Source organism: Thermobia domestica, chromosome 13 (genome assembly GCF_964235325.1).
Source record: "Thermobia domestica chromosome 13, izTheDome1.hap1.1, whole genome shotgun sequence".
In the NCBI taxonomy this organism is placed as follows: domain Eukaryota; kingdom Metazoa; phylum Arthropoda; class Insecta; order Zygentoma; family Lepismatidae; genus Thermobia; species Thermobia domestica.
Genome location: NC_137466.1, coordinates 8,748,619 through 8,774,680, shown reverse-complemented (window position 1 = coordinate 8,774,680; position 26,062 = coordinate 8,748,619). Strand labels below are relative to the sequence as shown.

The 26,062-nt window shown below is 32.0% G+C and overlaps 1 protein-coding gene across 1 annotated transcript in view; it reads left to right on the top strand.

Moving 5' to 3' along the window:
- Positions 1-26,062, top strand: part of LOC145669112 (uncharacterized) — a 166,687-nt gene that overhangs the window by 10,450 nt on the left and 130,175 nt on the right. The window contains exon 2 of the mRNA XM_081737453.1: positions 1,183-1,282. Within this exon, the coding sequence (XP_081593579.1) occupies positions 1,231-1,282 (52 nt within the window). The 5' untranslated portion in view covers positions 1,183-1,230. The remainder of the gene's footprint in view (positions 1-1,182; positions 1,283-26,062) is intronic.

Sequence of the window (26,062 nt, the reverse complement as noted above, 5' to 3'; positions counted from 1 at the left end):
TTAACCCATATGGCAGCAGTGGTGCTAGATACAAAAAAAAATTGAAGTTCGGGTAGGGAATATTTTCTAAATTTTCAACCCTTCATTTCCCTCAATAATTTCCCACCCGTTGGTAACACTGCAATGCAACTTACACCAAAAAATAGCCACATGCACTTTCTAAAAAGCAAGGCCTTAACCATATGAATCGAATAAATAGTTTTTGAGCAATAAGTCACTAACTGAAAATGTAGGAAAACGCCAAAAATGACCTGGGTCCGAAAGAAATAATCTCACAATTTTGCTCATATAGGAACAAAGAAACAAACTATTTGTAAGTTACGAGGGCTTCGATTCAAGTTCTGTTGATTATTTCAATAATCTCCAACATAAATCAATAAATAATAGTTACCAAAAAAGAGACATTTGAAAAAACATGAAAAAGAACGATGTTTTTTATTTAAAAAACTTCACAGAAAAAAATATTTTTTTACAACACTAATCGAAATATTTGGGTGCCTCTATGGTAAAAGTAATAACGGAAGTGAAATGAACAGGACCATGCACATCCAAAGTACTTTAAGATCGATCATAATATGACATATTTCAAATGAATTGTAATACGAGAAACTTAAATATCTGACTTTTTCAAAAGGCTTTATTTTGAAAATGGTTTTCAATAGACCCAAATATGATAGTGTCGTTTACAGCAGTTGGATATCTCCTGTTCCGAAGATATGAGAAATATGGATACAGATTGTTAGACTCTTTTAAAATGACTTATTTGTGGGAAATTTCGAAAATAATAGTTCTTTCCTTTACTTCCGTAACATTATAACAAGACCCCTTGCTGCTTGGTATTTCAAGATCTAGAATCTACATACAAATATTGGTGAAGTTTGGAACACTGCTTAAAGTTACAAAATTATGAGAATTTGTAATTACAGTTACCAAAAGTATTGATGTAATGTTACCAAGCAAAGATAAGAAACTGTCGCTTTTAAATTTTCCCACAAATACGTTATTAGTGTCATTTCAAGTTTGAAAAATAAAGTATATTCTTTCCAATTTTATCCACGTTTCTATTAAGAAGTTCCATAAAATAGTTTTATTGGTATAAAAGTCAAACTAAAAACTAAAATACCAGAATCTTGTAGTGACAGTCATTATTTAAGTAGTAATACTTCTTAATTTTCGTTTTAGATTCTCAAGAACCGTATTTCAAAGACAATCGTATGTGGATAAAAAAACATGCACAGAACAAGCACACCAAGTTGCAGCTATACACCATCCAACTATGACCGTGAGTTATCTTCATTTTTTCTGTCTACTTTTTATTTTATTTCTAACTTAAAGTAGTGTACCCAAAGTAGCTGAATGCCAGAGGAAATAGGCCGAGCAGGGGCCATTTAGAAGGAAATTCTCCGAGTCAGAGATTTCAACCGAAATTTCCTTCATTCCCCAGTAGCTTAAAGTTCTTTTGAACATATTTAAGAAAAAGTTCCTATTATAGATCTGTTGGAAGTAATGGTTTGCTATATGGATGGAAGGTTTATGATTATGTGGCAATAAAGTTTTAAAAAAAGCAGCATATGCAATACTGTAGTTATTCTCAGTACGAGAAAATGTAATATTGTAGATGGTGTTAAATTATTACTTTGAAATTATCGGTTGTCATCATAATTCATTGCATCCGTTTATCATCATACAACGAAATTGAACATGCCAGTTATATATATAGTGGCGTATTTAGGATCGTCTTTCGGGGTTGACTTGAGAACCAGTAAGAAGCATCTGTGTTGTATATATAATGCGAAAAAATATTAACGAAATTATTTCGGGGGCTTGAGCCAGATAATCACCCTAGTAGTGAGATAGGAATATGTCCGTTTCAATAGGAGTCACAAAATTTCATTGTTATTTAACGAAATAACAATGCTAGAAGGTCATAATTGGCTTTATTACAATAGGCCTATATAGTGGCTATATTAGCCGTTTGATATAAAAGAGAGTAATAAAAAACCTAGTAAACAGACTTATAAGAAAATTTGAGTTGTGTATGTGTTTTCTTTGTGTTCTAATTGTTATAATATTATTCTTTGGTCCTTAGCGGTAATGACCTCTATATAATTGTTACAATATTGTATAAGGGAGCAAACAGAATTATAAAATATATTTCTGGAAGAAACCAATTGGATAATGTATTTGGGTTGTCTGCACCGCAATTGTTGGAATAATAACGTTCTTTGATGGTCACCGTGTCGAGCCATTATGTGATCGGTGTACCTCCCTATATTACTGCTATGTGGGCCACAGGTGAATAAATATACCGATTTATGTGAAAAGAACTCAGCATCACAGATAGTTTGACAATTTTTTGATGTTCAGGCTTGAATATTGCTTGCCCCAGGTAACTGGATTTTAGCAGTGTTGAAAAGATCTAGACAGTGCTTGAGAAAACACACTAAGTTTTAATGCAAAGAATAAATATATCCAGCTAATACTCAGAATAGACCGGTAAACAGTGGAAAATATGTACTTACAATAGCCAAGTTACTGTATTCCTATACTTAGTATTTAAATCACACACACACAGACAGAGACACGAACACTAACTCACTTATTAATTTTATTAAAAATTAATCGCTGCATGATTTTATGTATAATATTCCACGGTCCTTATTGCCTTGAGTTAATTTTCTCCGTTCACTGACTAGAGACCTCAAACAACGTGGTCGAGAGAACAATATGGTTCTATGAAAGCCTGAATATGATTGGGTGGTTGCCTTCCGCGCCAAGTTCGGTGAATCAACGAGCACGTGCATAGATCACACATCAGCCTCTTTTTCTTTTCGCGCGCGAGAGATGACCATGTGAGCGAACGTAAAAGGGCGAAGATTATTGGCCGGTTGGGTTTCGCACCAACCTGGTTGAACAATGATTGGTGTCACCGTCCACGTGTACGCAACGATAGTGTGGTTTCTTTCTTGCTTGAAGAGCAAACTAATATGGCCGAAATTGTGGGACAGAAAGATAAAATATTTGTTGCAAGTGTAAATAATTGATGAAAGAATATGAATAGGCTATTTTCTTTAATTTGTAAATAGTGCATTCAGCAATCATTGTTTTTGCCATTTTCCCTCCTTTTCTGTATTTCAATACAGTGTGCATGAAGCATAAGAGATGCAAACTTGGCTGGGTGTATGAATGATTGGACTGTTGAAATGTTGGATGAGCGATAAAATATACATATATATGACATAATAAAAAGATAGCAAAAACATGGGTTCAATCATATCTTACATGTTGCTGTGTGGGGAAGGAGGGATATCCCCTGTTCCCATGGAGGACTCCTAAATGTTTTTGTTAGATATATTTCTGTTAAGCATGCATTTGATTGGTTGAAACTAAGTATATAGCGTTGTTATTAACAAGCGTTCATGGATTAATAATGAAAATTATAGAAAAATTAGATTTTTATATGAAACATGGCGGATGCGCGTAAAAGTGGAAAAAAGAAAGACTGGGTAAAAAAAATAATCATAATCGACTTCCTGATGTTCAATTCATAAAGTGTCAAATAAAAATTTAAAAAAAATGAATGTTGCGGTCAAAGTGAATGAGATACATCTAGACAAATGTTTTTGCCAATGATTACAATGGAGCTAGTTTATAGAGATCAGAGAGACAGAAATTCAAATGCTTATTGTAGCTAAACTATATGCTGCAGAGAAATAAACTGTACCATTTGATTGGCGGTATTGATAACTATAGGCTTGCAAAGTTTGGTCACTAATTTTGAAAATTTAGTAACCATGATATTTTAACAGGTTAGTCATATATTTCAATGTAAATGCTAAACTATCGTACGTAGAGTAAAGAAAGACATTTTTGTGTTACGTTTGAACTAGCCAATACTTTGGTACAAGTTAGATTGCCATACCAACCATACGAAAAATCCTTATTGAAAAAATCCAATATGGCGTCGATCTTTTTTGAAAACTATCATTTTACATGATTATTACTCGGTAACGTTAAATACGATGTGGATAACAACGTGAAAATATTATTTTGAGTTGAAAATAATAACTATGTATTAAAGTGTATTATTATATTAAAATATGTTAAATACATACCTTAGTTCCAGTATCTGTGTATATAAACTTAAAAGATAGATGTGTGTTCATATACAGGTTTACTCGCAAGCACAAAAATAACGTCTTTTTATTCACAAATCTTGTACGGTAGACTAAACCAGATACCATAGTATTGCTAGGCAAAAATCACAATGTAGGAACAACTAACATAGCACTGTTAACATGTAAACATTAACTTGTAAACTGAATAATTTTAGAGCCTAACACAACCGCACTTGTGGCGCTGTAGTCAACCATAACTTTTACATACACTGTTAGGCGGCTGTGGTGCGATTATTTTAAGACAGGTAATAAACCATTTGGTGGATTATAATAATATAATTCTTTAGTACAAATATTAAATGTTAATGAACGAAATAAATGCATTATTTCATTTAAGTATTGTTTGCCAAATTGGATATTGCCTGCGGGGTAGAGACGTGTATGCGGTTGTTTACGGACTTGTGCCACGCCCGGAAGTTTGGCGGACGCGCGTGGAAAAACACCTGCGGGCGCGAACGTTTACGCGAATACAGTGAAAGATAATACACCAAAGAACAACAATAGAGATCACTTTTTCTTTGTTGTTGCTAAGAACTGGATACATTGTTTGATTGTACTCAAGAACTTGTTGCAATGTTAACCTTGAACGCTCAAAGACTTGTATAGACTCGAGATTCTTAGGACGCCATCTTATTCTATCGTAATCGTTTAAATATTCGGTCTCAGGAGTATCTTGCAGGAATGCTGTCAGTACTATTTCAGGAAACTTGTCTTTGACAGCGACTTTTTCTCCGCCATCTACAGGCAAGAAGCAAAAGCTTGGGAGTCAGGAATCAATGAAAAAATCAGAAGTCTAGAACTTCAGATTCTATCGAAGTACTTTACGTCTCATCTGATAAAAATGAAATTTACACTATCATCAGGAGATGAAGAAGAAACCACTAGTGATGCTGTGCATTCATTATCAGTAACACCAGCGTCATCTCCATCTTTACTTTCACGCATATCGAGAATTTACAATTGGAACTGTTCATATACTATTCATAATGTGGATCCTAAATGTATTAAGGATGCAATAATTGGAGAGAAACAACAAAAACATTAATATGCATGGACTGTAGTGAAGGGGTTGACAACCGGATGGGCCATGACTGTCCATTTGTCAGTAGAGAAACTACAGCAAGTGGCAGTATAGGCGTTATCATCATGTGAAATTGAAGAGATCTTCCATGTTTATTCGTGTTCGCATACAATTGGGAACTACAAGCAGGAAATCTTTGAAATTTTTTGATTTGCTCCACATGGAAAAAGCATATAACAATTCAAACTAAAGTGATATAAAGTGTAAAAATTTTCTTTATCTGTGAATAGTTTTTTTGTGTTTAAAATATATTTGGTAATGGCGCTGATTATATAAGGGTAATGAAAATCATTTTAGTGAATTGTGCCTACTAAAAACAATAAATGTATACTTACACTTTCATCCGCTATTAGTGAATCCTGAGAACATTGGTCTTTACGCAGTGCAGTATTTATCCAGTGAAGAAACTTTTCTTGGATTATATGAATTGTTTGAAAAAGAACAGTGAAATTTTAAGTATAAACTTTATTACCTGAAACTCTTGTGTTAGCGATCCTGTTGAATTCGATTATTATAGGTTTATAATTAGTCCACATGGTGGGTGCACAGTTTAAGGTATTCTATCAAGCGCGTAAATTCCATGTACATTTGTGTAAATTATTTCTATTCTTGAAACATCACAATACTTCAGAAAACATTTTATATAGGTATATGTTGGAAGACGTAGTGGTGCATATGAAATATTCTCATGAATTGAAATAACCTATTGAATATATTATTTACACATTTTTATACAATAATCCAACAATAATAATTGGTTCTAACGCAAGGAGAATACTTTTGAAACACTTCATCGTATTATACCTTTCAACTCTTAAGAATAATAAACAGCCATTATATTACAATATAGCATATGAAACACTTTGACCCAGTAGGGCACATGTAATTTTTGATGCTTAGAATTGAACACTTATACTTTTACTAAAATGATTATTTTCAATTAATATTATCAGTATATGTATTTCTATCCTTATCAATTTGAATTGTGCATATACACGTTATACGTTCATATAAATTTTCAGCAAAGGGAACTAACATTCACTGGTGCATCACGCACAAGGTCCCAAGTGCAATCATCTAATGTTGCTGTAGGTGATAGGATAAATGCGAAAAGAGTATAGCCGTGTGGATATTTTTCAGGATTAATAGTATGTGCATCATCATAATATAAACCAGTACAGAAAATAGAGAACGGTAACTTAGAAGGTACATTTTTTTTTAAAATCCGGAGTATGACAATTAGGAGTAAAAGATTTTGATCCGACCTGTAACTGCAGTTTGTTAACGTTGAAGTGTTGAAAATGAAATAGATTAAGCTCAGATTTCCTATTAAATGCCGAATTAGAAACAAACCCGATGACAATACCTTTAGGTACGTTACCCAAGAAAATATGAAGATTGTATGAATTAACATTTGCAAGAATAATATGAGATCTTGTTTGATCTCTTGTAAGAGGATATTTTGTTTTCACGAAGCATATTAGTATTGATTTCCGTAGCTAAATGGGGTGCAACATCTATACGTCGTATATGTGAAGTAACGTCTTCAAGTTTTAATTTATAAGAAGTATTTGCAGAAGACACTAAACAGAATGCTTCTTTACTACGATGTAACTTTATACGAAGACCTACTTTATTTACAATTGCTCTAGGTAAACCAGCAATATCTGTATATAGACGACCATACATTTCAAATGATTTACTATTTTTAACAGAGAACGTTGTTGAAAACCTGCATTATCAGCACCTATTGTATCAGTGTTTAACGGTATAATTGTACCACATACCCAATTTGAAATGTGTATCACTAGCATCATGTGAATAATTTAATAATGTTTCATGGTATGCACGATAAGGATAAAATCCGGATAAAGAAGTAATTATTTTATCATTTAATGAAATGTCAATTTGACTAAATAATGAATGCAAGAAATTATTTGTTGTTGCTGCTACATCATTTTCACCTAAGGTGTCCCATCAGCTTTTGTAATTTTACAACGTACATAAAGATATACAATATGAATAAATTATACTTTTCCAACAGGAATAAAAAATTCAATAGAACCATCAGAAGTTAATGTTGACATTAGTCGATATTCAGCATTGTTTGAAGATTCTATTGCAGTTTGTCATTGGATTACTAAATAAATCAAAATCATTAATACAACATTCTACACTGTTTGAAATTCAGTAATGCAATTATGAGAATATAGTTCTAACACGACATATTTTCCTTTTTACTTTTCTTTTACTATTTTGTTGCTGTTGAGGTTACGATTCGTACGAGGTCCAAATCGAATATTTGTCGGAGCTTTGTTTGCATACCCACACCAGTTAACAACTCACCAACTTCGTTAACAGCTTTTGTCTTTAATGTTTCACCAGCTTCTTTTACGCGTACACGAACAGAATCCTTAAATGGTTTATCTTCTAATACATCACCCGCAACTTGTATACCCGTTTGTAACGCTTGACGACCTATGGTTTTGCAACTTGTTTAAGAAATGATAATGCAAAACGAAATAATCCTTGAACGAAACTACTTATACCGTGACCCCGTTGATCTACAGGTCCTGAAAAGTATGGAATATCATGACTGTAATGACGTCTAAATTTTATTTTTAAATAAATTTAACTTTTAATAGGAGAGCGCTTAAAATGTAGTGTTACATTCAGTGTCCCAGAACGAAATGGCTAATTTCGAGATGCGTGGTCTGTTAATGGTATTTCAATAGTGTTGAAAGAAAATTTTGCAAGTGGTAAATAATGTATATCTTGAAATGTTATTGTTCGTAATTTACCATGCTTAACATTTGATACTGTTGCAATACGTAATAATGGTGCTTTTGTATGACCTAAAACTGATATTGTGTATCAGTATAAATAAAAATTGGATGTGGATAACCAATATCAACGTACGGTTGTTTAAATCCGCGAGAATGAACTTAGATTGTTATTTTCAGGAAATCGTAGTTGTAATGCTAATGTTGGTGACAAAGTAACAGATTCAACGCGTTCACTACATTTCACTCGTACAATATTTGATACATAAAATTTCATATCTTTTGATATTTAATTCTTCAATGATATGATGTATGGATGGATAATATCCACTTAAAATTTTACTATTTTGCGGTTCATTTTTAGTGCATACCAAACATTCACCATTTGTAACATTATAACATGCTAAAGAAATAAGCAATTTACTTAGTCCTACATATCAATCGGTTTCTGATAATTGAATGTTATTTTTAAATATATATAAAATGCGATGGATTAATTTTAGGATATACTTCAGTACTACCATTGGTAAACAATGTAATGTACTATCATCTATACTTTCAGAAATTATTTTCGCTTAAAGCGAAGTTCCAAATTCAAATGGCATTATAAACCATGTTCTTCTTTTAAGTTTACTATAATCGTGTTAAAATATGATTTTTCAACTTTTACATAATGTGGTGTGTGAAATAGAAAATATTTTTCATTTCCATGTTGATTATAAGCACCAAATTTAGGAACTATTGGTCCAATATTTTCCTGTAGTTTCACAATATCAACAAAAACATTAATGATGATGTATTCTAAATTACACTGAAATCTTGCACTTGTTACTACAGAATCTTATTGATTAGAATGTTTACAAAAATAGCATCTTGAACATCGCTTGTACTTTCATTTATAAAACCAAGTAAATGTATTTCAAGGATCATTCCAATTATACATAGATCTTTTAATTTTAAAGAATGTTTTAACAACTTTATTTTTATTTTTATAATATTTTAACATGCGTGCATGTTCAGGAATCATTTCTGAAAGTAATGAACGGAAAAATAATATCCTGATGTGATATCAATATTAATAATTTCAAGTTCATTATCAATAATTTATTGATTTATTTTTTTTCGTTTTCACGATTATAAAAACTAAATGGTATATTAAGTTGTGATAATGCAACATACCCTTCTCCATCACTTAAGTGAATTGGTTGTCCAAGCTTCACTATAAATGAAGAACTTCTATTCTTATTATTAAAAATTTCATTACTAGCATTTGAAGGTAGAGTAACAGAAATCATGTTTTATCGTTGAACCCATTTTGAAGACTAAACAAAATTTGATTTAATTCACGAATTCATACTTGACGGATAACCTAACCATTTTACTTACATCATACTTTTCTTTCGTTTCAATATTTTCTTCAATTAAAAAAATTGTATTAAGATTTACTCTGTTATTATTCTCTATAAAATATTCCTTTAATTTCTTCCCCATTCCAATCTTTTAATATATATGTAATTGGGTTCGATGAAATACATTTATCAATAGTAAAAATTTCTTCTGATCATTTTGGTAAATATCATTTTTTAATTTTTTATATTTACTTACGCTTACATAATCAAACGGATGAAATTTACATGTTAATTTCTTTATTTATTTTACCAACGTACAACGTATTCCAAAATTGATCGATATTAGAATCATTTACCATTTTAATACTACTATGATAAGCGTAATTACAATTTTTTACAACTTGATCTAAAACCTATATAACGATATGTATTTTAGCAGTAAAATATCGATACAGTTTTTCGTTTAATGTTCTTATAAATCGTGCTGCTAATGCACATTTAATTGCAAAATGTACACTGTAATGATTAATTTCATATTTTTTTAAATAAACGTTTTACATGTTGATTATAAAATTCCGTGCTAAAATCACTTTGTACATTAAACGCGGATACTTTAATTTAAATTTTTGTTATTACTTTAATCATTTCAGGATTTGTTTTTTAAGAGAACTCAATACGCGTACCGGGAAAAATATCTACACAATATAAAATATATTTATAATTTTTGTTATACTTTGCATACTTACTCAATATTTTGTATATTTACTCAATATTTTGCATATTTTCTAAAACTATTTGTAACGTTTCATTCGGTGCATTAACATAATATTAAGGTTCAAACACTTAACATGCTGGTGCAGACACCTGGTTGTATATGCATCTTGAGATATTGACCAATCTTTGATTTTTATAGTTGTTTTCTGTTGTAATGTTTTAATACTTGAAAGAAGCAGGATTCGTAGTCATAGTATAATTTTGACAATTTTACAATTTTTAAATTTTATATTCTTGGCAATTTTTAAATATGTTTGCTACTACTAAAGGACTTCTTGATTTTCTAAATTTACTATGTATTTTCACTAAAGGTGTAGATATAAATTCACACGGAACATTAAGTTCACCTAATAAACTTTGAAACTCATGAATACCTATTGGATTTCTTGAATATGTTCGTGTACGAACATCATAATTTATTAAATCTATAATATTAGAACCTGCTATTGTTTTTCCTTGACTAAGTACAATTCCCGATTGATCCCAATGAGTTTTATTCGAACTTGTCAACTGTTTTAATAATAGATCTGTTTTCCTTCGAGGTACTTTTGGTACTGATTATAAAATCTCCGATACAAATGGTAAAATGGAATTATTTTTTAGTTTCTTCAGATAATCTGAACATCTGTTTCAATAATCGGCAATGAAATCGGATTTTGCGAAACTTTTACAATTGCTTATACAATTTCCATTTTCCTTTAATAGTAACATCATTATGTTTTAAGATACTATTCATTTCTTAATCTAAACGGGATTGATGTCTACTTACACCTTTCGCATAGATTTCATATTTGTATGCATTTGTTCCATTGCATTTTCAGAAACTAAAATTATTTTACGAAATTCTGTCATTTACCTTCCAAATAAACTACTTGCTACTGCACCTGTAATGTTTTCCTATTATTAGTTGCAAAACGCAGTTCGTTGCGCAGTTAAAGCACGCAAGATCCTTTTATGTCTACGTAAACGTTACTTCTGAAGTGAATTCAGCGGAATGTTTCATTTTATTGTATTTTTAGCAGCTTGTGAAATACTACGTATTAAATCACCGGATGTATGGCGTATAATTTGTTTCCGCTTTGCACTTTTACATTTGTACATAGCAGGAGAGTATCATTGTGTTGATTCACCGCAACATCTTTAACTAAACTAAGCGTAAACCATTGAGATTTTCTTTTACATTTGCATAAACATGCAGTGTTTCATCAGGAAAATTATTTCTACGCAAACCTAATGCACAATTTGTTTTTTGCGTTAAATAATAAATACATGTGAAATTCACGTATTACATCTTCGAACAGATTCAGAACTTGTTTACTATAACGTGGCATAATTTGTCTAGCTAAATATTGAATTTACAACTTATCACGTGGATTTTATATACTATAATATAATGTGCTTTTAAACTTATATCACGTGCATATTTTCGTTTTGGAAATGTTTTGTACAACGTAATACCTCCCAACATGGAGTTATCATGTTGAAAAATTTTCGAACGCACTGCATAATAGTTTAGAATAATATATGATGTAGGATATGTAAGGATGTAATGTTGTCATTTAATTTTTCTCGTAATATTAGAAGGTAGGATTAAGTTAGGAAGTGCATTAAAGTAGGTTTAGGATTTTATTTCGTATTTAATATCTGTTTTGTTCATTTCTATCTTAATTTCCTATATTTCTTAAAGATTCTGCTTACCTCTTTTATTTTTCATCTGTAGAACGCTTTTCCTATTTCCAAACATTCTGAAAACTCTCCCAGAAATTTCTTTAAAATCTTATTCTAAAATTATCCTTCATAAAATTCTTTAGATTTTCAGCCATCTTGATAGAAAATCGTCAAAATTCACTCGGTTTTGGTGCATCATCTTCAATCTTGTCTTGTGTGACGTCAGTAGCACAGATTTACAGAATTATCTATAATTGGTCGCTTTCCTTTGAAGTCTCTGATAATTAGCTCATCATCAATCTTCGTAATGTTACGTCACATTGTTGTTGTACTTTAATGGCGTCAGCCTCAAGAGAGCAGTTCCCAGTTACTGCCCGTCAGATATTATCAGAATAAAGTGGTAAAGAAAGCCGCTCCAGAACGAAGTTTCTACTAAAAGATGTAAAAGAGTTCAATTGCAGAATTTGCGATATTTTTTTTATTTGTTTGGACGGAACGGAGCGAGTAGCGAGGAGAAATAGTGAAGCAGCCCAATGTTGTGAATTTTCGTCTGTATGAACTATGGACGACAGCTGATTACTACATGAGTAGGGCTCTGAATTTTTTGAAGAACCGTGATGGTTAATGGATATTAACCGGTTCAATTTAGATTCCATATTATAAAAAGGTGTGTGTGTGATAGTTATTTTCTCCAGGATCCATGAAAGGCTTGTGTATAGCTCGCTCCCCCCAGTTCTTTGTCACCGAACTGGAAGAGTCACTAATACTACTACTGCTGCTGCTACTACTACTGCTGCTGCTGCTGCTGCTGCTACTACTACTACTACTACTATTACTACTACTACTACTTATATCGAGAACAGAACCCAAGCAACCCCTGCGGGGCTTCTAACCCGTTCCTACTACTACTACTACTACTACTACTACTCAGTACCACCACTACTACTACTACTACTACTATTGCTACTACCACCACTACTACTACTACTACTATTATTGCTACTAACTACCACCACTACTACTACTACTATTGCTACTAACTACCACTACTACTACTACTACTAGTGCTATTGCTACTTAATACTACTACTGCTACTACTACTACTACTGCTACTACTACTACTACTTATACTAAAAGAGCTTTCTTACCGCAGGATTTACATCTTAAATCTTTATAACATGTGATTCCGATTCATTATGAACTACTATGAGTCGTTAGAATCACTATGATTCTTTAAAAATGACTGGGGGAGCGGGCTATACTCAATCCCCATGAAATTCACCACGAAAACTTCAAAAAAGGGTCAATAGGAATTGGTACTCGTAAGGACAACCATTGGATTCTTCATGCATATAAAATCACCCAAACTGTAAGTAGTGTTTTACTTTATTTCTGAAGTGGCTCAATCGAAGTAACTTGGTAACCTGGATTGGAAGTACTTTTTTGACCTCGAAATTCACCAAGTTACATAGTTGCAAATATGGTGTTCAGTGAATTATAATAATATAACCATGTCTTCGTAAATTCCTTTCCCGTAGGATGTATACAATTACTGAGATAATATGTGACGGCTTAAGCTTATATAGAAAAGGGGGAAAATAAAAGGTAGATCAAACTACTGACGGGAATGTAAAATTTTCGTTTAGAGTGATCAACTAAATTCCTGTAATTCAAAGAAAGCCTTAATCTTGTGTAAGATTATATGCAGTATTCTTTATTATTGTGATTTTTTTATTTGGCTATGCATCGTTTGGCTGTCTATTATAACCAAGCTAGACAAATAGGATAGGAATGACGTTCTCTGGTATAGAACATATATACAATATATATTTTAAAGTTTTTTAAAACCTACAACGTATCCCTAAAGTATTAGAAAATAAACCAAAGCTGTGCTTTGATAAAAAGAAGCACGATAGGTCGTTTTGTCACAAGTTTTTCGATAGGGGCAACTGGTTTTCTATACCGTGCAAATATTCATTTTAAAAGTGCAGAAAAGTAACAAATGCGATTCCCATTAAAAGAAATTTGGCCTGGACTGCCAACCAAAACCTTTTTACGGTATATAAACAAATTTGTTGGTGTGAGTGTGTAGAGTGAATGTGTTTTAGGTTAGTGTAGGTTAAGCTTTTAGTAATGTCATGTGTATTTTTTTTGTGATAATATGTGTAGGCAAGATATAAATAAATATGTGAAAAGGGTGCCTGGTAATAGTAGCTGCTGTGAACAGCCAAAACGTATGATTTATGATTTTTTAAAAATGAAAGATATGAATGCCAGAATAAAAGGCACATTCATTGATATAGTTAAGAATAAGTGAATATTAATAAAATATTGGGAATATATAATAAATTGAATGTTATAAGTGTGTATGCGTGTAATATTTCAATATGTCTGGTCACGAATTGTGACATGCACGGTAAAATGGCTATCTAAAGCATAATGCGATGTACCGTTGTGCCCCTAACGTGAATGTAAACAATTTGTATAACGAAGAGCTTCGGTGAAACAAGTAAAAGCTTCTGGTTGACAATTATGTTTTATTTCATATAGCAAGGATACAGTAGAGTAGAATATATTTTTTGGATAGTAAAACATGATTTTGGTCAAGATCAAAATAGTCCATCTTCCTATCAATCTGATAAATGAATCATCGAAGGGGAAATATGAGAGAAACGTTACGGGGAACCCATCAGTGAATGTCACGAATCCTGATTTTTTTATTTTACTTTTCCAAATTTTTGCGAATTTATTTATATTATATTTTTTTCCGTTGTGCAAAGCTTTTTAGATATTACACCTGTAGGGCAGGTCTTCTGAGTTCCGGTTCTTTCTCCCATGACTATGGAGTGATTGAGTATATCTCTGGTTGCGAGCTATTCTTCTGTGCAGGCCACATAGATCGATAGCTGGTTAAACTGGCGATGTACTCAAGCGCACCTGGGTCCAGAGAAAGCGAACATCCGAGGAAACAGTAGACACGAAGATACACTTACACACATTTACACACAAATAATAATATTTTCTTACAAACTAATATTAGTGATTTTTTATGATGTGCATATTTTGTAAAGAAGTTTGCAATATCATTTGTTGCATCAATCAAATATTAATCATCATCTAATATTAATAATAGTCATCTAATATTAATAACGAATTTTCATGTATTTCAAATTATTCATATCTGAAATTCCTTCGACATATCGTATTTGTGAACTTGGATCCAAGTTTGGTATTATTGCACCAAACACCAACAAACAATTTCATTAAATTTTATAGTAAACATTTGAGTACGTTCATTTAATAGACGATTTACAAAACAGGTTTTACTTGCACGTGAAGGTTCAAAAATTGAAATTTTAGATGTATGATGAAACTTTATCTTGTTTGAAAATGAATGCATACTACAAATACTTGATTTATAGTATATATACACTCACACATCCATACTGAAACATAATAAATTAAGAAAATAAATTGAAGGCATAAATTAAGAATTAAATTGTAGTAAAAAGGATGTCATTAAAAATTCCACAGGAACTTCCTGTTTTAATTATATAAATAATTTAACTAATAGAATTTCTCAATGGAAAAATATTTTATGAAATATTGTGATTAATTTTTTAAAAATATTTACACTAAATTTTGCTACAGTTACATTCTTGATATACAGTATTAATGATTTAACTTCTACTATTATTTATATTTCAAAATCGTATGCATTATGAAAGAAAGATAACATTGTAATTACTTTCACTTTTGAATTTTATTTGAATAATTTTATAATTATAAATATGATTCGATTAAAAACTATTTTCTCTTTTTACTTAATAAATCAAACGAAATATCTTGAAAGAAAACCTTTCCCAACATTTTAGAAGTAGTTTGACACTTTTTAAAAGAACTGTATGATATGAAATTTTGTTTATTTCTCGTAATCTTACTTATTCAGTTGTGAAAGAACAATAAGTTCGTTTGCGTAACAAAATCAACTTATTTTTTAACTTTAGTTCGTTCGATTCATGTTGCAATCAAACAAGAACAGGTATGCTGTGAACATATTAAAATTCATAGACCATTCATAGTGTGTGATTATTCGTACGTTTCATTATATGAAACTCTAAAACTTCGATGTTAATTATTTGTTCTTTCATATTATTTACTATAATTCTCTTAGAGCAACATCGTTGCGATATAATAATAATTCGCTTCTTGTAAAAGTTTAGAACAATCTTTGGGAATCTACACATTTTTTCATGTTATTTGTAATAGCAATGAATGTTTAATTGGTTCGTTTCCATTGTAAACTATTATTTGATCGCTTCATGTATAAGCCCATATTATTTATATTCTAATAAATTAAGCGAAACAAATTTCATTTGTAAAAATGTAAATTATTCACTTCGTGTATAAGTTCCGAAAAATCTTCGGTTGTGATCCAGTGAAATTATACACTGTAAACTATTAAATAGTTGCATAGCAACATCCTAAAAGCATCATACTAGCGAGTATATTAAATTCATGTAAAAGGTTAGAAGAATCTCATTTTTAATGTCTCGTACTGTACTACTCGAACACTTTCTGTGTTAGTAGAATGCCTTAGGAAGCTCAGGTTATTTATTTATTCGTGTTATTAATAATTACACTCATTAACTTGAATACGATCGATTCCTGACGGAATCTCATAGAAACATTTAAGCTGTCATCCTACAAATAATTCGCTTCTTTTATAATCTCCGAACAATATTCGATTAACATCAAGTGAAATTATATGCTGTGCAATTTTAGCTGTTTCATTTTACTACGTAAACTCCTAAGAAGAGCTGCGCTGTGAACCTTCATGTAATTTATCTCTTGTATAAGAAACGAACAATCTTTGATTGTGATCCAATAAAATTATATGCTGTAAACCTATAACTTATTCATTACATGAAACTCTTAATTTCAAAATGTAATTCTTAATATGTTTGTTTCATTACTTAAAAGTCATTAATTCAAAATGTTTGAAAAAATAAAAATGTAAAAATAAAATTAAAAGTGAAAGTTAAATGTATCATTACAAAACTAAAATGGTAGAACCAAAATTAAAAATACAAATTAAAAAAATAGAACAGTTTGAAAAATACATTTCAAAAATAAAAATGCAATTTACAAAATGTAAGCTAAAATAAAATGTATCTTTACAATTTAAAATGCATAAACGAAAATAACAAGTGTAAGTTAAAAGTGTTTGACAAAAGTGCAATTTGCAAACAAGAAATGCAACTTTGGAAAAATAAAAGTATAAATTGAAAATGAGAAATGAAACTTACAAAATGTAACTTAAAAACAAAAATGCAAAATAAAAATGCAAAACTGAATTTAAAAATGTAACTTAAAATTGTGTTTCAAAAGCTAAAATACGATTTTCAAAACAAAATGCAAGTTTGAGAAAATAAAATTATTTGAAAGAATAAAAGTGCAATTTGCAAAACAAAAATCTAACTTTGTAAAAAATAAGTCCAATTTAAAGATAAAATCGTATTTTTAGAAAACTAAAATGTAATTCTGAAGAATAAGTGCAATTTGAAAATATAATTGTACGTTCACAAAACTAAAAAATAACGTGAAGAATGGAAGTGCAATTTGAAAATAAAATTATGTTCACGAAACTAAAACGTAATTTTAAAAAATAAAAATGTAATTGTTCTTTTTATTACATGAAAATTTTATTCAAATTGTTTGAAAAAATATAATGCAAGTTGTGGAATTGAAAATACGATTTGCAAAACAAAAAGGCAATTTTGAAAATTAAAAATGGTAGAAGGAAAATTAAAATGTAATTTTCAAGAAATACGAATGCAATTCTTAATATGTTTGCTTCATAACATGGAACCCTTTATTTCAGTGTAACTTTAATAAAAATGCATGTTTAGAAAACTGAAATGCGTAAACGAAAATTAAAAATGTATGTTTAAAATGTAAGTCGCAAACTAAAATGTAATTTAAGAAATTAAACTGTATCTATACAAAAGTAAAGTTCGATTTGCAAAATTAAAATATAATTATGAATATTTTTTGTTCCATTATATGAAACCCTTTTTCAAAATGTAAGTTGCAAAGTGAAAAAGTAACTAAAAATAAAAATGCATATTAAAACTAAAATGTAGCTCTGAAGAAATAAAAATGTTAGTTTTATAAATAAAAATTTAAATATGAAAATAGAAATGCATATTGCATAAATAAAAATTACCTTTTACAAATGAAAATACACTTCGTACTTTGATTGTGTGAAAGTTTAATTCTTAAAATGTATAGAGTGAAGTTCGTTCATGTTAGTCAAATAAGTTTATCATAATTCTAAATACTTTTATTTCTTTATTTGTGTTAAATTAGTTTCATATTTTATTTTAGTTCTTTACATAGTTACGTTAAATTTTCTTTATACAAGTTTAGATATGTGTAAATAAAAAGATGAACTGTGTGTACACTTAAAAAATTTTTTTAAGATGAAATAAATTCGTTCGTAAAACTAATCTTAATCAAATAATACTAAGCTTACTCATATAAACAAATAATAAAAAAACAAAAAAAATATAATAATAAAATTTTTATTTATACCCTTCAAATTAAATCATTTATATTACACTAATACTTTTACTACTATTTTAGACAAGTGTTAACTCCTGACAAGGTTTCAAGTTAGCCTTTTTGAAATTTTGTTTAATACATTCAGTGGTTATGAATTCATATGAACAATTACACGTCGCCCAAATTGATGCTGAAGGTAAAAGTTTTTCTGATTCCGATAATATACACCACTGGAAACCGGAAACCATCACCATCACAGGAAAAATCACACGTTTTTCCCTTAAGTTACACTCTTCGTTTTTGGTAAAAACAATTTTAGTTTTGAAATGTTTATTCATTAGCACTGCAGTTCGTAACACTTGTCTTAACAATTTCATTTATTATTTTTCAAATCTAAAGTTGCGCGTAGTAATTGTTATTCGTTATATAAATTGAACATTTGCACATCACACATGTAACACCAAAGATTATATTGCGTTCATACAGTCATCAAATAAATTATGAAAAAAGAAAAATGTCATACAACAAAATTGGTGAGCAAATAATAGGTAAAAGATAAAAATTTAAACACCAAAAACACACACTAATTTCACAAAAACATAATTTTGTCTTCTACAAATGTTCTTGCAAATAGTAGCATAACAATACGATAAAATATAATTCACACTTTGTGAAATATCCCTACACTGCAAGAGATAATAGTATTTTAACACTTCGCTTCTTTCGCAGTTCATATCGTTAAAGGATATGTAATAGATAACCATTCTCAATATCTTTTTCACGAAGAATCTTCGCCAGTTCCGAAATATATGACGCATAACTTATTAGACTTGCATAACTCTTATTATACTGATTCTGCGTATCATGTCCAATCATATGGGAATCACTACACACAAAACAGATCTTCTGGTACTCTTTCCAATGTCATAACGGCACCATACCCAAGTTTCATATGAAATAGGGTCCACCATCAAACAATTTCCATGTTGGTTATAAATTCCACGTGCACATCCGCTACACATTAGCGCATAATCTGGTCGCCCTTTATAATTCTGCCCTTCACAAGTCCACATCAACGTTATTATATGTACATCCACATGTGATGTGTGGTATTATCTGTCAGGAAAGTAAATGTACACCTATTTTTCGAGTCTGGCATTCCTGCGCTCCATCCGTGGAGAGTATGAGAATTAAATCAATCAAATGTTTACTGAGGGGCAAAAAGAAAAGTTTAATCTGAATAAGACATTGCAAGGGGCACAAGCTGTGAATACGAATAGTGCATAGTGTAAATAAAGGACGACACCGAAAGAGAAAGCCAGAAACAGCTGTTAAACTTAGAAAAAAGAGTAAAAATTGTCGAAGTGGGAACATAAAACACAAATACAACAAATACGCCGACAACTCAAGGTTTACCATGCCATGATCTTGGTGTAGTGGTTAAGGTGCTGGCTTACGAATACAAAGGTCCCCAGTTCGGATCCCAGTCAACGACATTTTTAAAAATTTTTTGTTGATAATACATACAGCTCATGAGAGGGTAAAAGAGGTCGTATTTAGTTTTTCGTAGCAATTATTATTGGTAATGTTTAGTACTGATAATACTTTTTGTCTTTGCGTATTGCTTTTATTCTTTTCTTCATTTCGAAAGAGAAGAATATCCGAACAAATGCCACCAAAATTTCTCTTATTTTGAATGTAAACGCCATTTGCAATTAGTAAAGAATAAAAATTGAACGTTCCGAAGTAGCTGCAAAAAGTAAAAAGAAAAACATGGAAATGGACTATACTCCTGGTTACTAAAAATACAATTTCTACATGCCTTACACCTCTCGACCACATTTCAAGTAAGAGGCAAGTAAGAGGCTTGTGTTTAGGTTAGGCTGGTCAGTACGTTTTGCAAAGGGGCCCGGTTTAGCTCTGACGCACCACAAGTGCGAGAAGGGAGCAAAACAATTTTTCTCTCTCCCTCTGTGTGTCTATATATCTATTTATCTGTGCATATATATAAAGCTATTTGTGAATGCCAAAACCACCCTAATTTTCAGCGGATTGAGACGAAACTTGGCACAAACATTAATTGTTGAAATATATTGATGCGTTCGTTAATCAGAATAATCTGATGAAAATGTTCAAAATGGCGGCCCTTCAAACTCTTAGAAAGTTCCAAGGGAACCAAATTTCGCCCATAATAAGATGATTGTTAGTGATGATATGAAATTACACATTGAAAGTGAAGTAACTTGTGAAACGTGGTATTTGAAAGAATAATATAATAAATGTGCTTTCCTCTAACAAAGAGAACTGTAAATCATGTATTTCGAGTTGAGTTGAGTTGATTTTGAGTTTAACGCTCCGTTCAGTAGCGAGGCTATATGAGACGTGGACCTACTGATTAACGAGGAATCCGAACCACATGAGCTCCCACCGGGAATCGAACCCGGGACTCATGTATTTTGAGTTCGGGAGCGTGAATGGCGAGGACTGTTATTTGATTTCTTTTTAGTAATACATTGCAATACAAATAAAGGTAGGCAACATTAGTGGTAAGTAAAACAACAATAATAATAATAATAATAATTATTATTATTATTATCGACAGCGTCTTTTCATTACGTGAGCATGTTTGACATGAAGCCAAAGAGAAGATCCATCATTCGTAGAAAGAATAATAATAGCCAGTTTCTTTAAGTGTGAACGACGGCGAAAAATACGAAAAGAGTGACTACCTGAAACAATACTTTCTCACAAATGGATAAAAAACCAAGCCGAGATAGATTCGAACTCGCATGGACGGCGCGAAATGCCAGTGCTTTGTCCACATTTTTTTTAACTGACTCACCGAACGTGTTTCAGTAACTTACTTATTGCTAATTTTACTTGCTTCACTCGTTTAATTGGCTTTTTCTAATAACTTATAACGACAGGAACACGAACACAGAAACATCGGGAACAGTTAAAAATCAAAGATTCTCTCCCGCCGGGAATCGAACCCGGGACACCATACACCAAAGGCGCACGTGCTAGCCACTAGACCAGCAGGGAGGGCACCGCTCACTCCCTGTGTCGTTAGGGATTACGACCACTGTATTGCCAGCTATCACTTCTATGGGTTGTATACTATGATCACATGTTTCTTCTTTGCTGGAAGAGTTAAACCTTTAAGGCGGATTTTCATGTGTCCTTTACCTCCGTGAGTTGCGAGCGATTGTGCTAAACAACCAATGAAATCACGCATCGGAGATGGCGCGCTACACTCGCGTCAGAGTAGAAATTTGTTCAATTCTGACGGAAGTAGCGCGCGTACACTATTGTATTCACTGACTAACATGGCGGAAGTCGCAAACTTTCTATTTTACGCATGCGCATTAGCTAGGGAGTAGTAATTTGCCGCAATACACGCACGGATGTATGAAAACGAAAATAATTTACGGTGAATACGCTACATGTGATGCTTCCGTTCTAACGCGGGCATGAAAATCGGCCTTTATTCTATGTAATACATGAGGTATTTAGACCTACATGCTCTTCATACAATGTAATAAAAGGGTCAATCTGGGAATAAGAAAAAGAACATTCCTTGGACAAAATGGAAACTATTGGCATCAGAAATATTTATCTACGAGGCATGCGCAGTAGTATATTTCAGAATAGTTACTGTTTAGTTCAGTAAACGAAGAAAGGGGTATAAAAAAGCAAACATGTCGCGTCAACGAGATCGACTAGAGTTGACAGAGGCGGAAGCAGATGTGCAGTAATACATCAACTTGGTTAAATTGATAATTGGTTCTTTATTCTGTAGTAGATCGTATCAACTTTACGGGAGAGCAGAGAAAGACTTACTAACGCTATCATATAGTAAGCTTAGTAACACGACCATATAGACACAAATGGATGTAACTGTGAGTACTAAAACTTGGATTTAAGGAAAGCCGTTTAGTTATTCAGTGGTTTGCAGGGTTGTATAAGACACAATACAATTCTTCATACCTCAGCTTCCAGTATTTAGAAAATTCCGGAATTGAGAAAAACTCCGGATTTTGAAAAAATCCGGATTTTTTCAAATTTCAAAATGTTAACGAAATCAGAAATTTCTAAATTCCGGATTTTTCCGAATTCCGGAATTATTCCAAAATCAGAATTTTCCGCATTCTGGAATTTGTCCGGTTTTAGCCAGCCACCTTAACCACTACACCAAGATCATGGCATGGTAAACCTTGAGTTGTCGGCGTATTTGTTGTGTTTGAGATTTATGTTCCCACTTCGACAATTTTTACTCTTTTTTCTAAGTTTAACAGCTGTTTCTGGCTTTCTCTTTCGGTGTCGTCCTTTATTTACACTATGCACTATTCGTATTCACAGCTTGTGCCCCTTGCAATGTCTTATTCAGATTAAACTTTTCTTTTTGCCCCTCAGTAAACATTTGATTGATTTAATTCTCATACTCTCCACGGATGGAGCGCAGGAATGCCAGACTCGAAACACAGGTATACATTTACTTTCCTGACAGATAATACATTACTTATTATTGAAGGGGATTCTCCAGATTCTGAAGAATCACTGATTATATGTGTTTCAACTTCTTCCGAATTTAATTCTGGAAAAGATTTGCTATCTTCATCTCCTACTTCTTCACATTATAAGGTGTAGCTTCATCATCGAAAATATAAATTATTTCTTCAGTATCACTCCATGAAACACCGGAGTTCCACTCAAATTCGTTGGCTGATGCAATCTTGCGTTGAATAATCTGTTCTTCTGGTGCCATACTTGCATCGGTACTTTATATTTTTTTAATCAAAGTGTTTAAAAAATCTATGCTGACGAATCAATCACGTGATGCGTTCACTATGTTATTCTTTTGCACGGAGGTCATCCGTTCGCGGATACCTCCACGTATTTTTCCGTTCCCGTCCAGTTTTCCCAGGATCAACCGCCAGGCTGCATGTTCAAACAATTTTTCCCTCTTTCCGATAATGTTGACATCCAATATATATAGTGTTTTCTGTGAATTCATGGGATACCTACGGTAAGTCTATGTGCGGTTTTTTCATATACAGCACGGGAATATAATAGTAATAATTAGTTTTTATAATATTATGCATAATATAATTCCAACTTAATTGTATATTAAGCAAATAGTTAACTATAAAAATGTTTTTAACAGCATTCCACTCATAATTAGTGCAATAAAAATGTTTTCTTACGATGTATCGTTTTCTTTTGCATATGATAATTTTATTATTATACTTATCGAATAAACAATGTAAGGGTAATGATATTTTGTAACTAACAATAAACAGTTATACGTGTTTATCTATGCGCCCTCCTTTTCTTTTGTATACAATAAGGTTGATTTTTCTGTTTACCGCTTTTTATGATTTTTATGTTTTTATGATTTAATTACAAAGCTTTAAAAATTGTTATATGTTTACAGTAAGCAATTTCATGTTCAAAATAATTGGTCAATTCTATGTATATTATTATTATTATTATTATATGCATGTTTTCTTTTCATATAGAATACGATTATTATTCTTTTTATGTTTACCGCTTAATTATATAAAATGTTTGAAATGTTATTTATGTTTACATTAAATAATTTTCTTTTCAAAATTTCATACAAAGAAAACCTATTTCCTTTCTTTTTTAAAAAAACACCTGAAGGTAAACAGATACACTGTAACAAAATACTTCTCCCTGATAAACCAATCCGACTATTCTTTTATTTACACAACAAAATACAAGCTTCTTTTCACCTCATTTCACTCTTCCTTTATTTACATACCGTCAGAGCCTAACATATAAGCTTCTCCCACCCCCTTTCCATTATTCTCTTTGTTCGCACGCTGACAAAGGATTTTATTATACCCCTAACAATAGGTTTTTATAACTTATACTTTAACATATACATTAACAATAACTTTTGATACCCTATTCTTCTCTATCTACATTACCAAAAGATTTTATGATCTTCCTTTGTATATAAAAGATTTTATGACTTTTATTGAAACGGACAAATTCCTATCTCACTACTCACTCCCATGCAAATTCGTATAAGTTTTCTTGTCTTTGTTAACAGTAAAATCACTCCTATATTTGTTATATATGTTAATATTTCAGACAAATACATTGAGGAAAGAGTCATTATTTCAAGTTTCTTAATAACATTTCTGCAAGGGGACTTTCATTTTACTCCTGCAAGTATCCTTCACACCGAATATAGTTGTTCTCGAGATATGAACTAGGTGAAACGCACACTGTCCAACATTTCGGGAACTGACTACATTGTTTTTCATCAGGGTAACATGTGCGACAGCTGGAACCAGATAGATGTAGTTGGACACTGCTTCAAAAATCTCGCAGTGCCTTGTTCTATGCAAAACCTGAATGTAGTTACCAGGTCCCATGGAATTATTCTACAAGGAATTCATAAGGATGTGGGATGTATTAATTCATGAATTTTAACTCTTGCGAAAGGCTGTTTACCAGGATATCAGAAGCAAAAGATGAAGAAACTGAGACCAATAGCGTTAGAGAAGGATATAGGTGGATAAATCTCAGCAAGCTGGAAAAACACTCCACGGTTAGATTCAAACATCTGATAAAACTACGGAACCCGGGTAAAGTCAAACAACGAAGAGCAGAAATCTAGATGCCCTATTGCTCATAATCAGGATGCTGGAGTTTGAGCCCACTACAGAACAGATACTGAGTCCCTAAACTCTTCATTGCGAAGAGCTAGAGTTCAGCTGAATAGCACTTCGCAAGGAAATTTTTGTTGATTTTTTTAATAGTTTATTCTTGTTTGTTTGTTTTGTTCTTGTGCTGTGGCTTCTTTGTTCTTTCCTTTTTCCCTTTTCACCTTTTTTCTTTCAAACATGGATATACAGTAAAGATAAGAAAACAAATAAATGGCAATGGTGATAACCCATTCCGGTCAAAAGATTCAGATGCCGGATCTGAAATACGGGCCTGAGCCAAAAAAGAGTCTCTAAACTCTGGAGCAGGTTAAAACTGAAGTTCGCATGTCGTAATTGTTTCTAGCATCAGGCTTGGCAGAATGAAATTGAGATAGCAGGTTCTACATTATGCGGAAATATGTCGATTGATTATTCAGATTTGCCTTCTCATAGATCATGGCTCGACGCTTTCGGGGTCTGCCGTTCCTCGCAAGGACCGCAATGCGTTTAGGCTTCGGGGGGGAAAGAGAGAACTGCCGTTCAGGATTCATATTCTTTGGCTAGCAGCCAGACTTTGTATGGGAAGAATGTTTTCAGAATCAACCAGTCATACACCAGCATCATCTCCCCTGAGTTCAGCACCCCCTCCGGCGGTCAATTACCTGCCGGTTAGTGGTCAAGTCAGTGCCCGTCAACCAGCAAGCTCTGAAGGAAATCTGTAACAGCCATTACTCAAGAATCCTTCATTAAGGTAATATACCGTAATACCGGAATGAAGGATATTCCTTTATATATATATCGTTTTTAAGGATATATCCAGGGTGGGCCGTAAGTCCCTTACCACCCCTTGTAAAATCCGTGTTCGTGAAAATTAGTGAACAACATCCATGTAGTAACATAGCAGGCCGAGGGGGAAGTCAGATTGTGATGGTGACCAAGATGGCGGCCGTCTTGAAAGCCGCCATCTTGAATTCACGT